The 18722-nt window shown below is 37.6% G+C and overlaps 1 protein-coding gene across 4 annotated transcripts in view; it reads right to left on the reverse strand.

Annotated features, from left to right (window-relative positions):
• Window positions 1-18722, reverse strand: part of DIDO1 (death inducer-obliterator 1) — a 56562-nt gene that overhangs the window by 36861 nt on the left and 979 nt on the right. Inside the window, exons 2-6 of one of the 4 annotated variants that reach the window (XM_087749845.1) lie at window positions 14630-14813; window positions 5095-5296; window positions 2724-2834; window positions 1478-2396; window positions 835-1153 (exon numbers count right to left, since the gene is read on the reverse strand). In XM_087749845.1, coding sequence (XP_087605971.1) covers window positions 835-1153; window positions 1478-2396; window positions 2724-2834; window positions 5095-5191 — 1446 coding nt within the window. In that variant the 5' untranslated portion in view covers window positions 5192-5296; window positions 14630-14813. Of the gene's footprint in view, window positions 1-834; window positions 1154-1477; window positions 2397-2723; window positions 2835-4975; window positions 5297-6714; window positions 6895-14629; window positions 14814-18722 lie in introns of those variants that run through there. The other 3 variants (XM_087749847.1, XM_087749844.1, XM_087749846.1) reach the window with 3 other exon arrangements.

Raw genomic sequence — 18722 nt, forward strand, 5'->3', positions numbered from 1 at the left:
AGAAAAAAAATATGAATAGCTGTAGCATTCTAACAGCAAATACACTAAACATGCTCTTCAAGGCATAGTAAGAAGGAAAGGAAAATGCTCGAGATGTTGGCGTTACTACAGTAGCTTAGGCAGTACAAAGACAACCACTGTAGCATAAAGTTTTTAAATTCCTGTACATTGAGGTGAAGAATGCCTGTATTTTGAATCAGGCATGGAGCTTGCTATTACAAAATTTAAGCTTCGTTTATATTTTATGCTAAAATTTGCAATAATTTGAAATACGTATTTTTATGTTAAAAAAGGCAGTGTAAAACAATTCTCTATGTACCAATAGCTTGAAGAAGCATCAGGACAAAAATCAGAACTTCAAAGACTAATTGGAAGGACAGAGGAAGTACAGCTGGAATTCACTTCAACAGACACTTGTCAATGTTAAGTAAAAAATTTCACTATCATTGAAAAATGTCCAAAATTGTTTGAGATTATTTCAAAGCCAGTATAAACCAGCTCAGAATTCTAATATTTTTATTAGAAGAACACCTTATTATTTGACTTCCAAAACAGTATTTATGAAGGGCAGAATAGCACAAAGCATGTAGTGTGGTGTTTCCTTACACCTACATAAAACTTTTGAATTCCCAACTTCAAAATAACACTTGCTTAGTTTTAGTTCCTGTACTGACAGAACTATGGATAAACTTCTGCTAAACAGTAATACTTAGCGGGTTGTTCAGCTTCATATTTAGCTTTAAAAAACAAGTCAGATTTACAGCCATACAAGTACGCCATTGTCTCAATGTACTCAGTGAAACACGAAAAATAAGAAACAATTAAAATACTTACAGGCTGAAATATCTTTAGTTTTTTCTTTCCACTTGGATTTGCAGCTTTTTCAATCCTACCCTTGATTCCTTGGTCCTCAACAGATTTTTGTTCAATTGTTCCTATGCTTGTGAATTCTGTGCCATCCACATTTACTTGTCCTGCTTTAGCATCCTGCTGGTCTATTTCTGAAAGAGGCTCATCCTGTCCCTGCAGAATGGTGCAGTTTGGACAGATATAGTCCTCACCATTCCTTTCCAACAATCGCCCTCGAGCCTCAGAAATACCCACACAGTCACCATGAAACCATTCCTCACATCTATCACAACAAATCATAAACCTGGAGAAAAAAAAAACACAAAACCCAAGAAACAGTAAAACATCGTGAAATGAAAAGACAATTAACCCTCAACAGATATTTCAAGCAGCAGATCTTAAGTACCCCGCTAAAGTACCAGTATACTGTTCTGCCTCACTGTTCATTTCTGGATTCATTTATCCCCTCTTTTAAACATTTCTTATAAACCCCCCCCCCAAACTTCACACAAACCCAACAGCTCATTTACATGTACTCAAAAAGTAACCATTAGCATTTGGTTTAATTTTTCATCACAGAAAAATTCCAACTACTTGCACTGTGTTTTTAGTTGAAACCTTTGCTCACCTGTTGTTATGAGGCTGACGACAAATACAATACAGTGCATTTGGGTCATAAATCTCAGACTCAGGTTTGCTTTTGGGCAGTTCTTCAGGTTCTTCATCTGCGATCCCTTTTGTGTCAAGGGCAGGCTTTGCCTCCTTCTCAACCTGAAGATCTTCAGTGTCTTCCTCAGACACAACCACTTGACTTGCAATCTCAGTGCTGTCTGCAGTCTCAGGCTCTTGTTTGACCGGCAACTCAGACTCAACTTGTTTTTCAGACTGGACATCACCTGTTTCTGTAGGCTCTTGTTCTGAATTCCTTTTCCTCAGGCGGTTCTGTATATCCTTCAATGTCAGCTGCACAGGTTTCTGCTCCACACGTTTCTTTCTTAGTCGATTCTGCAGTTCCTTTAGAGTCAACCCATCACTATCACTATCAGAAGTATCATCTTCCTCTTCCTCCTCCTCTTCCTCCTCCTCCTCTTCTTCTTCCTCCTCTTTTGCGCGTCTGCTTTTAGAGCCTTTCTGATCCTTACTACTCCTAGTGGCAATCCTCCGAGTCGCAGGTTTTATATCTGGAGTGCTCTCAACACTATCTTCTGAAGCAGTTTCAGCATCTGTAGCTGGACAGGATGCTGGTTCACTTGAATCTTCCAGAGCTGTAGGAGCACTCCTCCTTCCTCTGCGTCTTACTGTTGTGAGAAATTCTTCCACTCTTTCCGTTCGCTTTGGTTGCCGTCCACTACGCCTGAGGTTTAAGCTTTGATGTTGCTGTTGTGGCTGCTGATCAATAGAGTCCACATCAGCATCTCCTACACCTTCTCGCTTAGCAATTGTAGTCCTTCGAAACCCCCAGGTTTTCCTGAACTCTTTACTTGTAGGCTTGATAGTTTTTTGTTCTTCCTCGTTGCTTTGCTCACCTTTCTCATCCAAAACTGATGCTAAAAACAAGGGAACAGTTATTAAACTGGCGGTGAAGCAAGATAGTTTTTCTTAAGTTTTTTTTCAACATAGTATTATGTTCTTTGTGATAATCTCTCTCTCTCTCCCCACCTCATTTTATGACCCTGAAAACAGATAAAATGCTTTCTTGTGAATGTAATACAACAGCAGTAGCAATTAAGTACATCACTGAACATCGTGCCAATATAATCCAGCTGTTACAAACTCTTCTGTTATTTAAAAATATATATACACATATACACACACGTATACACAATGGACAAATAAGCATATATTCTGCTCAATTTAAAAGGAAGAAATCTTACCAGGAGAACTATTTTCCATGTTGTCAGTATTAGATTCAGATTCTAATGGCACTGGCTGTGAATTTACAGCTTGTTCCATAGTACGGACACCACTGTCCCCACCCTGAAACGCTGAAGAGAAACATAAGGTTCAAAACTCAGACTCAAAAATACTCACAACCTAAGTAATTATTAAATATTCTGATGTAATCTTATTATGTTATTGTAACAAATACTTAACTTGAATTTCAAGCCACTAATAGTCACTGAATATCAACAAAAAGCTGACTGAATTCCTTCAAAAACAAAGCACTAAGTTAAACATATGGGTTTGGACACTATACTGACATATTTTATTAAATAGCCTTAGGATTTCTGATATTTCTGGTATTTTCTGATATTTCTCAAAAAAAAAAAATCCTTTCGTGGTACGAACCTACTCCCTAGGGTTTGTTTGGGGAAAAACCTATAGCAGTTCCACTCCTTACGTGGACACGGGAACCATGCGTGCACCAGTGTGAAAGACCATGGGGCAGAACAAGGAGTCACCCGAACAGACAGCCCAGACACAGTTACTGTCTTAAAGGTGAGGATGGTATTTGATATCAATAACATTTTCTGGTAGAAAGGACTGCTGATTACCTGCAGCAGGATAAGAAACAAGGTAGAAACAACAGCCAGCTTAAAGGAATTCAAAGCTACCGCTGTTTAGATAGTACAAGGTTAGTCAAAGAGTAACGAGGCTTTGGATTTTAAGCAAAATGTAAAACCAGAGAAATACCCTAGTCTTCCTTGTTAAAATAAACTAGGTCTGTATCTTGTCTATTAAATAGTTTAGCTGCTATTTTTAAGTTGTTTCAGAAACACTGGTGGATATTCAAGATAAAGCAACACACTTTCCCTTCATTATTCCCCTAACAAGGTTTATTGGATAGAAGAAATTATACAGAAAAGAACAAAATAATCTTCTCAACATCTCTCTGGAAACAAACAAACAAACAAAATCTGTGTTGAATGAAACTTGAGAAAGGCTGCTCCCTGACACGGTTATTTACAAAAAGGTTTTCAAACTATACGATCTACCAGAATGACAACAACAACAACAAAACAAAGAAAAACCCAAACACCTCCCCCCATAAAAAAAAAAATTCATTAAAGAACCTCCAACTATCACAGACAGAGCCATAGGAGGAAAAAAAAAAAAAAAAAAATCTGTGCTGACAACCAGGATCCCTTTTTTCTTAAAAGTCTTTTTCCAGCATAGTAGGAGACTCTCCGATTTGAGAAGACAGAAGCAAACGAGAGAAATACAAAATAAATCTGACACTGCATTTAGTATTACATTATGGTGCAATGTTTTAAATGAGTTGCATGCCATGTAAATGCTCTCCTAAATGAATGCAGAAGCTATGTTTTGCAGTCCTTGCAATTACATTGCTCATGTGAAACTGTAATATGCAGTAGTAAGTATCCCTCAACGAGCTGGGTAAACAGAAACAGTACTTTGAAAACAACAACAAAGAAACACCCCCCAACTCTGCCCCAAGAATGTTTTTGCAGTAGTTGTATGCGTACTCCTGACTCAAGAATTGCACAGGTAAGCCAAAAGGAACATTAACAGAATTCCTAAATAACAGTACTTGCTGAAAGAATCAAAAGATCTTTCTAACAGCTGTACATATTACAGCTACAAGTTTTCAGAGGCATCCTTTAGTAAGCTTTTCCCAATCTTGCAGTGTACACTGGTGATAAATGCCTCCTTATTTCATACGCTGCATCAGCTCATTACTGTTCTGCCTTATCAAACATGATCTCTCTACAGTGCAACTCCTCTGCTTTCTAGTACTGCATTTAACAATGCTACAACAGAAACGTAACTGTCAATGCTATGGAAACATTAGCATCCGAGCAGCTATGTTAAAAAAAATTAACACTTAAGTTGTAACTTAAGAGTCATTTCAGTGAGATACTATAAATGCCGCTGTAAAAGCAGCAGACTCCAGAACATCAATTTAAGTAGTAACTGATTACTTTTAACATTACAGCCATAATAAAAAGTGAATTTTAAGCATGCAGTACAGAGGTAAAAAGCTGAAACTGCTTCAATCCAATATGAAATTCCATTACGTTCCCCTGTAAAAAAAAAAATCACGAACTACAATTTTTAATTTTTTTTTAAAAAAACAAAGCTAAAATTATATTCACACCAGAAAAAGGCTGCAATGGAAGTAAGGGAACAAGTCAAAACAGTTAAAGTTTACATCTTTGTTTACCTTGGAAGATGAAGAAATGTTAAAAGATACAAGCAGAGGTAATCCAAATTCTGAGATTTAAATTCCAGATAAAATGTAAAGAAATAAGAAGTCTCTTCAATGTCCTCTATATGCTTTACCTGACACAGCATTAGAGGTTCGAACGGTTTCTCCCTGCAGAGCTGAATGAAAAGGAGAGCCAGAGGAGGGCAGCAAAGGATCAGAGTCATTCAGCATTATCCTTCCAGCACATGCTGAATTTCCTGATTCAGAAGTGCTGGACTGAGTCTCTGAGTTGTCAGCAGAACCAAATACTATCAATCCTCCTTCTCCTGCTGGCTCCTGGGGGGGGGAGAAAAAGAGACAAAATAAGGCACTGATATGTTTATGAACTTATCTTACTATTGTTTACATAAATTTGGAATTGTTTTGCCTCTCTTACATTATAAAGCAAATTCTGTTATTTTGCCTTCTTGACAGTTTTCTACTTTCAGAAAGACACCAAAACTGGAAAGAAAAGTCAAAGTAAAGAAATACCACCTCCAGCACTTACCAACAATTGAGACCTTTGAAATAAATACAAAATACAATTGTACTCTCATCAATTCATTTAGATCCCCTTAAGACTTCCAGAACAGTAACAGATAAAAATTTCTAGTTGAGCTTCAGAATTAAGGAATATTCCTTACCACTGTCCCTTTCACTAATAAGACTTGCAACATAGAAAATTTCAGAAGCTTTATTTCAAGGACAGCAGAGGACATCAGTAACACCACATTTTCCCCAAAATTAACCCTTGGAAAATATTTCAAAATCAGAAGGCATTCAGTTAAATCATCTGAACAACTGTTTAGTCCCGGGGTCCCGATTCACATTGCAGATGGCAATCAAACATCAACACTGACTGCTTGCTTCTGAGCACGTGAGCTTGAAAATCAGTAGGAAATAAATGCACTTAACCCAAAGTAGTCTACCAAGCTAGAACACCACTTGAAAAGAATTTGGGAGGAAAAGCAGGGCCAGATGGACTGGGCAGAAAAAGTAACTTTTGAACCAGCCTATAAAATAAATTAGTGAAGACAAAAGAGCCATACTGGACAGAGACTCTGCATGTCAGCATTCTGCAATTAAAGATGCAGGGGAACTGCCATAGTAGCTGTGGGAAATAACTAAAACAATAATTCTTCCAAAAGAGTAAAAACTAATCGTTAACGCTCCAGGTGGGGAGACAGACAAATTGAAGAACAGATTAGATAATCCTTCATAGACGTGCCAATACACCGTCTGACTTTTCTTTTTAAAGAATACATCAGGTTATTTTTTCAAATCTCCCAAGCCCCCAACTCTTAAAGCATCTTTGCTCTTTAGAAACACTTTTTACTTCCTAAGCAATGATCGCCTCTAGGTGTTCTCCAATGCCATGTCACCATCCCAAAAAAAACGAGAGAAGAGAAGACAAACCCCTCCCCAATCTGATTTTCATCAGTGGATCACTTTATTATTTCATGAACAATACATCTCAAAATTTGCATGACTGTGGCAAAGCAGAATTAGGAAAAAACACGTGAGTATATAGGTAGATCTATGTCAGTATTTCCTTCCCCTGTACCTTTTCTATAGGAGATGACATACATTATCTATATTCTTTCCCTCGGCTAACTATTCCCACTCCAAAAATAGGAGAAAAAATTTAAACAAAAAAGACAATAGAATAAACTCGTTTTAAAGTCCCTAGTGCTGTATCTTATGGCATTGAATACCTGCTCTAATATGCACTTTGCTCCATTGTCTGAATCAGTGATTATATCCAGGGAGTCAGTCACTGATGGCTGAAGACAGTCTGAGTTTAAAGTGCCTTCTTCCACGCTGTTGCTCTGTAATAACCTTTCAATCTCCCTGTTCAGAATCTCCAACTGATCACACATCATGCAATTTTAAGTGATATGCCTAAAGAAGAGGGAAAGTCAGCTAAGCACTTCTTGTTCAACTCTAATATTAAACTATGAAACAAACTATGTGTCTAGAACATGCAAAAAATTGCATCCTATTTGAATAATTTATCCAGTAACATACCAAAGAAAGAATTGTCTAAAGGTTTGTCTCCACAGCGCACAGTTATGCACCTGTGCATTCAAGGCCCTGCGTGCAACGCGCTCTCTACAATTACATTTGAGCCGCAGAGCCGGTATCACTACCGCATTCCAAAACCGGAATCGACGTCCTCTCTTCTGGGGAGACGTTCTGGCTTGTTGAACGGAATGCATTTTACAATGTTCGTCATACCCCACCCAGCGGCAAGGCTGCACAGTGCACAGTCTACAGCTCTGATTTAACGTAAAATAGCATTTTTAACACAAATAATAATTGAAAGCTAAGAGATTCTGTGCAAGAATCATGCTTCTTTTTGCATTAGATGTTCTCTCGTTAATTATTACCTGTATTATTACCTCTATTACCTACAGGAAAAAAACTTTAACACAACTGCAATTTTAAAATAATTTCAAATTTGAGAGGTATAAAAATTCAGTACACTTAAAACAATAAAATTGCAGACCCCCTACATTTGCTGTAAAATGCCTGGTTGTTTCTTCTTATTATTTAGTATCTCCATTTTTTCCTCTCCCCATTTGGTCCAAATTATTTTTCATCAAAAATAGAATAAGTTTCAAACTTATTTTACATGAATCTGCTCTTGCAGAACTGCATCTTAACACAGGGTAAAATTAAATGCCTAAAGGAAGCTGAAAAATCAAATATTATCAAAACATAAAAGCACAAAGTCTTAACTCACAATTACACTTTTAAACGTAGCAAGCCTGCTGGCACTTCTAAGCAAATGTTCTACTAACTGCCTGCAAAAATATTTACTACAACATAAGGCAGCTTTGGAAGCCTTCAGATATCTGTTTCTCTTCCCAGTTCAGTATGATTTTTTTGTTCATTTTCTTCTGTTTGTTCTCAAGTTAACTACTCAATTGCAGTTGAGATGCTGACACAAATGTAAGCTGAAGCAGCAAACTGGATACCTTGCTTTAAAGGAACTGAACATCCGTGATCAACTTAATCTTATTCCTCCTAATACAGTGCACTAATCACATTGCCGAAACTGGAAGTTCTAGCTGGAAGCTGAAAATTATTGTAGTTCACCTAACAGACAATTCCCATCAGCATCATCCTGCCTTTCTGTCATGTCTCCTTTAGAAAGGATATTCCTTTGGAAACGATATTATGTACCTCTGAAAAATTTGAGGCAAGAATCTCTATAAATGATGGGACAGAAAGGCAAAATAATGATAAATATATACTGTGGCTTATTCAGAAAGTCCTCTGGTTTTGCTTCGGTTAAGAACTTCTGTGATGAGCAATCTCCACTGTGAAAATGCGTAAGCTTTTAAGACCAACTATAAATAAAGTTAGAATCACAAATCAAGAGTTTCTTAAAGGAAAAACCTCTTCTCCCTTCACAGATGAAGTAAGCTTTGCCAATACAAACCCTAGGTTGATTTAAATGGTTGCATAACGTACACAGCAGGTCCTCATTAAACAAAGGATTCACAATGCTTATTAAATCCTTGGTTATGGACTACGAAGAAGAAAGTACAACCCTAACACTACCTGGGCTGCTACTGTCCTGCTCCCTTCTCCCGTGCTCAGTTACATGGTCTACGCCACATCCACCCACCCACCTCTGCCACAGAAACAGTCACCTGGCTCCTTAGTAAACACACAGCTTGTGAATTCAGCAGAAAATGAACCCGCCAAAGAGTGATCCAAGAGGATATAAAAAATGAACCTCGGAACTAGTGTAAAGACGTGCAAGAACAGGGATGGAGAACAAGATCCCCTTAAGCGGGCTGAGCTGGCACAGCACCTTGCTGCCATCTCATTCAACACGTGCACACCATCATCCACGCAGCAAGCGCTCATCAGATCTTAGCCAGAAGGATGGATTTCAACTGCCCCCTCAGTCAAGACTGTTTTAAGCTTGCAAACTGTAATAACGTGAGCATTCTGGTGAAACAGAACAGTCACTTAGCTAAAACTGGAGCATCAAGCTCATGCACAATATCTTGAGAAAGAAAATGCCAAGAAAACATTTGTTTAGGTTTTTCCTCCCCCATCAGTTTGCAGGTAAAATGTTCCAGTTTTCCCAAAACAGGTTAGGCACTTGAATTCATTCTGGACCTAAATTCCAGAAGCAATAGAAGCACAGAAGTATCCCACCCTAGAAAAAAACCACAAAACTGTCACAAGCTTTCAATTTCAATTTGGTCAACTATTTTCAAGCGGTGACAAACCCGAACACCCAGGGCTGCCCACTCTGTAAGACTACAGAAGCCACCACTCACATTCAGCGTCCCTGGGGATTCTCTAACTACTGCAAACCTGTACGTTGTTCAGTACACATGGCTTGAAGAAATTCCAGAACAGTACCAGCAGCCAATATAACAAGAGACAGAAAAGATAGTCCCAAATTGCAAATCCTGCTATTGCAATACCACTTGTTCACAAACGCACAATACATATTTAAAAATCTACCCTCCAACATGCCTTCATTAAACAACAAAAGGAAAAAAAAAATAGAGAAAGCTTGTAATCTCACTCCACTTTCCTGTAAATGTATTATCCCTCTCACATTCAGACAAAACCTCAAAACCTCAAGAAAAGCATACTGCTATCCACTGCCACCTTTGTAACTCAACAGTTCACACATCTCAGGCAAAAAGGAAGAGAGATTATCTATGCCAGTAACAGAGCTGAGAGATGCTAACTGCAGGACAGGCAGCTTGAAGCTGGATCCATTGCTGCTGACTTCATTAAGCCCTTTTTAAGATGCCTCAACAGAACAGCTTAGTCTGATGATGACAGAGCAAACCTTTTAAAGAACACCAACATTTCCCCACCTTTGTGTGTTTATATTTTTAGACAAAGGCCAATTCAACAAATTACCAACAAACATACATTCAGATCAGTATCTCCACTTCTAGTTTTGCTCTCGTTTCCCTGAAGAGGTAATAAAACATTCAATGGGTCCACTGACTGCATAAAGAATTCCCTGCCTCAGTTAACTGGGAAGACTTCGCTCTAAAGAAGGATCTTGAGAGACAGCTTAGCAATAAAACCTTTCACATGAACTAAAAACAACCAGAAGAAATAACTTAATTTCTCCTTTATCTAAGGATTTGTGTACCAAAAAAAAAAAGACAGACTTCACGGTAAATTCTTCAGTTTCAGCTTACTAGCTATTTTATTTAGTTTTTTGAGGAGGCTATATGAAAGACTAGTGATCTTTATCCTCTCATTAATGTTAATCCTCATTGTCAACAGCTAGATGACAAAACAGGCTGCACCTTATCCCATGTTCTTGGATGTCAGCACTCTTCAATACTCAGCCCATTTGCCGTAATCTGCACAAATTCTGGTATCTCATTATTTAGAGGTTATACAAGCACCTCGCATGAATACTTTAGTCCAAATGATTAGTATACAGCACCTATTAGTTCTCTTATTCCCTACTCACCCTAAAACTCTACAGAAGGATGTCTGATTTTGAAAGATCTCACGCATACTCACCCTTACGCAAGCATCCAAGAAGCAGGGTTCACCTCGTATTTAAGACTTGTGATAGACCCTACCTAGTACCTGCAGGAGTTGTTTCAGCGTGACCTGTTACCTAGCAAACGTTTACTTCTACTGTGACAGAAAAACAAAGGTGCTTTTTATTTTTTTTTATTAAAGTCTTCATATTGAAGCTCCAGGTAATGTTCTAGATAATTATGGAAATTCAACAGCCAGGTCCCAAGGACAGGACAGAAATCTCAAACAACCGCAATGGCCAAGAGTTGAACAACTTTCAGAAAACTAGGGTTAGTGAGAAGACTGTTTGCATCTGCAAAGAAATTCAAAGCATAAGAGTCTTATACCTTCTAGCTTTTACAAGCAGGTATCATTCATCAGTGACCAGTTTCATCTCCACGTCCTGACACAAATCCAGTCTGTGCCGGTATTTAAGATATTAGCTTCAATTACAATGACTTCTAACTGGCCTTTAGTTTTATTTTTCTGTGAGTTTCTTCAGAATTAGAAGGGTTGACATGCAAGGTACTTGGCTCGAACCAGAACATCCAGGATAAGTTTCTTAAATATCAAAGAAACCGCAGGATGTTATGAACAGGACAGAAAGCATCCTTTCCAGAGTGATGTAACAGTGATTCCAATCACAACTGACACTATTTGCTCATTTTATTCCCTGTAAAAAAAGGCACTGGGCTTGGCCTATGCCTCCTTTAAGTGTTAACAAATTCCTAATAAGCAAATATATTAATACCACATTTAACTATGATAAATTATGAGAATGAGGAAAAAAAATTGTCTGAGAACTCACATAAGGACGTAATTTCTGATGCACATAAAAGAAACATTGGTATGGCTTAGTTGATGCCACTCCCACTGAAAATTACTTTGCATCCCTATTTATCAAAGATGACATCTGGGAAACCTGCACTCTTTCTAGTAAGCAGCAGCAAAATTAATCCCTTGCATCAACAAGCATTACAAAAGCAGCCCAAAGGAAGTCAGTAGGGCAAAACCTACTTTGTACAGAAATAAGCAGTTCCATTCAGACGACGGACAAAAGGTACAATCCGCTGACCCCCAAGAACAGCAGGACACAGGTTCTGCACTGGAGAAAGCCACGTACACACAGGGCTGCAGCGCAATTCCCTCCATCTGCTCATCCATCAAAGATGCAAGAGCAGACTACCGCCATGAGAACCAACAGAAAATCAGATGACCTAGTACAACTAGTATATGGTCTCTTATTTTCATATAAAACGTACCCACTGCTTACTGATTTAAGTATCTTCCTTCTGAAAGAAGGAAAACGCCTTTCAAGAAGGTGTGAAATGGGAATGTTGTGACAAGAGAGAAGCAATGAGAGTTGAAGAGTGAGAGAGGCAGCAGTCATAAGGCTGAAGTCTGGATATGGGGAGATGAAAGAAAACTGTTGTGAACCGGAACTCCTCCCCTGCACCCCAAATAATTTACTATCTCTCCACTTGACTGCTAGAGACAAGCTGCAGTTCAAGGTCAAAAGTCCAGATATCCCTGGTAAATACAAAGATTTTATGCCAGAAGAAGTTTACATTTGAAAGATCATGTTAAAAACAAAATTTGCATAAAATCAAAGTATTTCAATGTTTATAGACCTAGAAGAATAAACACAAAGAGAAATAATGCTACAAAAACTGTAACATTTATCTGTAAACGCTTTGCTGGCTATCATTAAACACACTAAATTAATTCCAATATTATAAACAAACCTACCACTTCATATGCCCGCAATACTAACAACTTAGAAGTGGCAGTTAATTCTTCCTATTCTAGAGTCAAGCCATTATTTCTATTTAAAAAATTAACACATTAACAAGCTTTGAAATTTGCACAGTGTAGATTCAGTAACACGTAATTCTTTAACACAGCCATGTTCCTCAGAAATACCCCATCCTAATTTAAGAAATGTGTACTCTTCTTAAATACTGCATGAAGCAGTAATAATTACAGGCAAATATAAGCAGTCCCATAGAGCCAAATTAGGACAAAGTATCACCAAGATCTAGTTTTAAGGTAGCTTTTAGTATCACAGCAGTATTTCACCCCCAGATGCTCATAACACAACATGTTATTAATCTGTCAGGGATGGCACCACTGACATCTACAATACAGTCTTACATCCCATCCTTCCCCTCAGACCTTCTGCTTCTTCCCTCACCTCCCCATCTCCCTTTACAAAGGCAGGCTCTAACACTTGTAAAGCCTCATTTTTCAGTGTTACGTAGTACCTCATCTAAGTTCCTACCAGAAGTAATGGAAAAGAACTGACCTGCCTAGCATGGGAGATCAGGCTGCCCCAGGACAGAAATGGCTGCACCAGAGGACAGAGAATCTGCACCCTTTGAAGATGGGGAAAGAAAGTGTGTGATGGTACCCACACAACAGTCTCCAACGTGAGGGAAAAGCTCCCCAGGGACACCTCAGCACACCAGTGGGACCAGATCTCCCGGGGAGGGGGGGAATTAATTCAGAGGCTTCTGCATCTCTGTTGAAAACCCCTTCCTCAGTCTTGCTGACATTTTGTCACAGAATCTTTGAAGGTACTCTAAGACCTTGTGGTGTCATGATGTGGTACCACGAATAATTCAGTAGTGTCCGTCACTACCACGTTTCTACCATCAGACACACCTGGAAAACCAGAAAAACCATTTCAATGAAGTTTTGTGGTTTGCAGACTTTCTGACTTTGAATGTAGCTTTTTTGTGTTTGTTGTTGAAAAATTATTTCAAATGTCCAGGGTATGGTGCAAAACACTTGTCCTGCCTTGGTACAGGAGAGCTCATTAAGTGCACATTTACATGACACCAACTGCTACTAATATGCAGTGTTGATGCCAATCAGCTAATGAGACTTAAAATGTAAACATTAACTGCTTTTTTTAATTTCGAAAGATGCAGAAGCAAGTGTTCAATTTTCTACAAGATTTTTCTCTCATGAAAAAATGAGACTTTATAAGTTTCACAAGATCACTTTTTGCCACTTGAGAAAGGTACTGAAGAAATATTCTAAATTAACAATAAACTTTATAGCAAACCAACTTGACAGCTTATTTCGGAAATAATTAAGCAAATATATTCATTCCAAGAAGTAAAAGAAATAGCTTCCCTTAAAAAAAATAAATACATTCACTTGGTCTCTGTGCTTGTAATAACAAAGAAATGAACCTACCCAAATGAAAATGTCTTTAGTCACCCATTATTCTAAACCCTCTCTACCATATGTCTGAAACTAATAAATACACCATCATCCTTTCCACGACTTCTGCAGGCTACTCACTTACCTTACGTAAGCCTCATAAGAAGGCCACTGCCTCACGTGACGGGTAACTGCACGCACACAGGACAGCAGTCCTGCACGCTGCAGTGACTGTGGGACCTCCTGGAAGTGTTGAATTTAACGTGTATGCACAGAATCACACTACCACGCACACACAGCAGAGACTAGTGCACAGCAGCAATTAGACAGAAAAGACACTGAGCGACCCCACAGTATGACATAACTACTCCAAGCTAATAGCGTAGAAGTAGCTCCCTGGTTTATGCAAAACAAAATACACACACTGAAGTTTATTTTGATGTCTTTCAGACTAGAAAATCACCTCCCAAAGCTAAACATTTAAAAAAAAATTCTCATTTCAGATTGCATCATACAGGATCAGAACAGTCAGAAAAAAAAGAAAAAGGAAAGACGGGATGGACCACTCAGTAGGTAGTGCAGCAGAACGAGAACAGCACTAGGTATTACAAGCGTATTTTATTCTGGATAAGTAGCAAAAAGTGCTTTTTTGAACCAGAGTGAAGTTCCCACAGCTAAATTCAGCTAAATAGCAATTTCTCATAGAAACATTCAAGGCACTTTAACAGCAGGCCCACCAGAAATCTGGCAAACATGAAAATTTTATTTAAAAACAGACGAGACTATGATTGTATCTACACTACAGATGTTCACTGTCACAGCTGCACAAGTCAGGAACGTTAAGGGGTACAATCCCTAACCAACAGAGCCGTGCTGGCATAAGTGACCCATATTGGTGTAATTACACCTGCAAAACTGTACTTTTACCTGTATGAGTCGTTCTGTTTGCAGGGTGGGGTAGCAGGTGTATCCTGGTGCAGTGGAGTTTTATCAGTGTGGCCGGCCGCACACATAATAAGAAAGGTCTATCAACACACTAGTACGGGCCCTTCCAAGTAGGGAAGCAGTTTATCTCAGGAGGAAGCAAGACTTTGAAAGTTCACTCAAATTCCTTAAATGAAAAAAGTTATATTAGCAAACAGGTTCGAGGATATTTGTGTACACCTTAGAGCTTTTGCCAGCACCGCTCTGTCTGTTAGTAGCTGGGGAAAGAACTGCGACTGACAACTGTACTGACGGAACTTTAGTAAAAGTCAAACCTTAAGGCACTTACACTATGCACATCCTCCAACCTGCAGGCCCATAATTGTGTTTGATAAACAAAATTCATATTCAGTTTAGTGTTTTCTGTATTTGAGGAAATATTAACTAATTTTAAGAGGAAAGAAAAGTATTGTATACCTGCCATTGGTATTTTCTAGTCAAGAGCTTCATGGGTGCTTAAAAGACTTGGCAGATACACTCTATTGGCTTACTAATGGACTGACGTTTGTCTTTTTTACTACTATAATACCATCCGAAGCCTTTATTCACATTCTTCTGAGTAAGCTAATCCTGTATCTGCCCTAACAATGAAGATTTACCCAAAGACAACAAAATAAAATTGAATTTTTTGGTCAGGTTTACTTCTACTCTCAGGGTCTGAACAATATGAGCAAAAATGAGACAGCAAATAGATTTTGCTCATTAGGAAAAGTTGTGAGCAGAATCACAAGCAGTGGAGATAGCTCTGCTTTGTTCTTTTTCCCTTTTATACAGATTAAGAAAAAAAAAACAGAAGCAGCTTTCTGGGGTCAAAAGCTTAGATTAAAAAAACCAAACATAACCACCTCTGTACAAGAAACCCCTAAAGGCTCCAGTACAAGCCAATTTTACAAGCCATGGTCCTAAGTTTAGGCAACAGAAATATCAATTACAAACTTTGATTGTTATTGGGTATTACTCAATATACAGCATCTTTACCATTCCTTTTCCATCACCTTGAATGAAAATATTTTACAAATACACACTACTTATTTGCCTAATGTTCAATTTCTGCTACTGAACTTGACCTCTTCAGCAGCACTGAAAACGCATTTTCAGCAACTGCACAGGAAACAACGCGCTTTGGAAAGGTGATTCACACCATTTGGCATTCCTCCGCTGAAGTACCAAAGAAATTAGTTCTTTATCATGGCTGTGCGGAACTCAGCTGTTCACTGAACAGCAACAGTTATTGGGCTGTTAACTGAACAGCAACTGTTATTCGGACCAAGTCTGAGAACCTTACAGTTTACCCTCTTCAACATCCTACAGCTTGTTTATTTTTAAACATACACAATTACAATTCTACAACTGTCAAATTTCAGCTCGAATACTTACACTGCACTTAAAAATCCCTCTTCTCAAACACTTCTACACAAACTAGTAAAGCTGTACAGGCTTTTTGTCAAGTTGGCATTATAACAGTACATAAACTAGTTACACATCCTAAACTGTTATATGTAAAAAAAAATGTTAGTTTTACATTATAATTAAACTATCTGTATCCTCTGGTTATTGTTGTCAGTCAAACTGTATATACAGAAATGGACTCAAAACAACTGCAGGATTATAATTTCTGACCCTATCAGCACAGCTGTTGAAGAAGAAAAAAAAAAAAACAATCCTGTGGTTTTACACTTTTTTTCCCTTATTTAATTTGTAAAAAGTGAGCTAAAACATAACATCTGAAACTGGCTATCATTTTCATTCTTATTCCATCAAAAAGGCTTCATTAAATGAAGTAAAACAGAAATTAATTTCTCCTTCAGAATTTAGTGAAACACAGTAATTACAGCATACTGATTATGTTATTAAAAATGCAGTAAACACAGTTCAGTTCCCAATTTTGATTAGGGTTTACTATGAGAACACACATAATGCACATTAAATCTTTATGTCTTAGCTCCCTAACTGGAAATTTAAGATTTTTCTTAACCTCAAAGTCTATCAATGCTCTCAAGACTACCACCATTAGTAACTGCGAAGTATTCACACATTTCAGAAACTGTATCAGATAACAATTTAATCGTAGTACAACCCTCAAAGCGTTAACTGAGAGTTGACTGAAGATTCTCCTAGTGGAGGAGAGAACTTGACAGCACAGAAAAAAGCAACCAGTTCCTGCATAAACTAGATAAATCTTACTTATATTAAAATCCTCTGCTTAATCTCCTACCACTGTCCTACTACCTGTAGCACTATGAGAGACACTAGGCAAAAAAAAGTGCACCAGCATAAAACTAGTGCAGATAGACACTACCACTTCTGTCAACTAAAAATCATCTAATCTTACTCTTGCTAAGTACAGTCCCTTCTTCCATTTTTATCAGTTATGTTTTACAAACTCTCAGCCTAACCCCTATAATCCTTGCCCTTCTTCTCCCCACTAAAGATTTCTGTACAGTTTCAGGCTGTGCAGGATTAAAATCCCACAGCTGTAAATTACAACTATAAAGACAATTACTATCTTGAACTGGAAACAAATAACAATCTTCTGTCAGAAAATCTTAGTAGTGAAGCAGGATTAAGTAGAACAAACCCTGCCTTTTGATGAGTTCACTAGACACTGAAAAACATTTATTCTATTTTATTTACTATTCTGGACTCATACAATTCTATTAGCATTGCTTTCGGGAGTTTCAGGGTTTGTTTGTTTGTTAACTCAAAAAACATCTCTTAGTTATATGAAAAGCACCCTCTGAAGCACTGTGTAAATTATATGTATTATTTTATATTTGAACAGTTTTAAAATCTATAAATATTTCGTAGTGTACATACATTTGCAGCAGAGCAAAAACTTCATTTGCATACCAATAGAAATCAACTAAAATATCCCTTAAAAAACCAACACAAAAACTTTGTTAAAAAAACATTATTTAAATGCTAGTCTTGAAATCAGGAATTATTTGATTTGCAAATCACTGGAGTCATGTGGTCCCAAAGTAGGCTGAAGGCTAACAGGAGCCTTTATTCTTCCACCAAAGTGCATTAAAAAACCTTTACATGCAATATGTTTCTGGAACCATTAAGGGAAAAAAATTTAAGGCCTAACTGAACAGCTATTTTGAGCACACTTCTATATTTATTCCTATAGAAAGTTCCAAATGTCAAAGAATGATAACAAGCAGCTGGCATACATAAAAGTGGAGCAGAACTCAAAATATCTATTACAATTAACACAGTATATGCTACACTTGTACAGTAACTACACATTATCATTTTTCATTAACCAGCAATTGAATTGCTTAAACAGCTAGTAAATTTTGTTTATAGAAGTAGCAACAACAGTTGAAGCTAAACCAATTCAAATTACCACTTACAAGAGAACTGTGTAAAAGAGAAAGACAAAAAAGCAAACAGTGAAAAAGTTCTGATAAAATAAAGCAAAATATAGTTGAAAATCAGCTACCAAAGAATTTACTTAAACAAGGCTGTGATGATTAAGTATTCAAAAGAGCTATTTCTGCAAAAAATCTCAAATAGATTATCCAGGAAAAAAAAAAAATAACCAGGGAAATTAGGAATGCTGTATACATCCTTCTGAGTTAAATAAAAGGAATCAGCATTTTCTGTCTCCCTGAAGTTCCTAGAAGGAAAACATGAAAGCCCATGCAAGAAAAACAGCGTGTTACACTGTTTTGGATTACTGAACATACAAACATCAGGGAGAGTGTAACACACATACATTTTGTAACACGTTAAAAAGATTGTAACGTTCTTTGCAAGTTAAAAATGACAAGCTACAATGGTAAGATTTTCTTAACCCACTACTAAAATACAGCTATCACTTGGAGGTATAAACTGAAAACTACTTAACTGTATGAAACAAAATTTGGTCACCATCAAAGCATGGCTTTTGCAAGCCAAATAAGCAGCTCCAAACTACCATCACCTCCAAGAGACAGTATTTAAGTACAGTAGTGCAAGGGATGGGGAATAGTTATCGGCAGGGAATTTACTGAGTATTTAAGGCCAGCCAACAATTACCACTGTCTAA

This window comes from Nipponia nippon, unplaced genomic scaffold, assembly GCF_047370975.1.
Source record: "Nipponia nippon isolate SJK-2023a ecotype South Korea unplaced genomic scaffold, ASM4737097v1 scaffold_13, whole genome shotgun sequence".
Taxonomy (NCBI): domain Eukaryota; kingdom Metazoa; phylum Chordata; class Aves; order Pelecaniformes; family Threskiornithidae; genus Nipponia; species Nipponia nippon.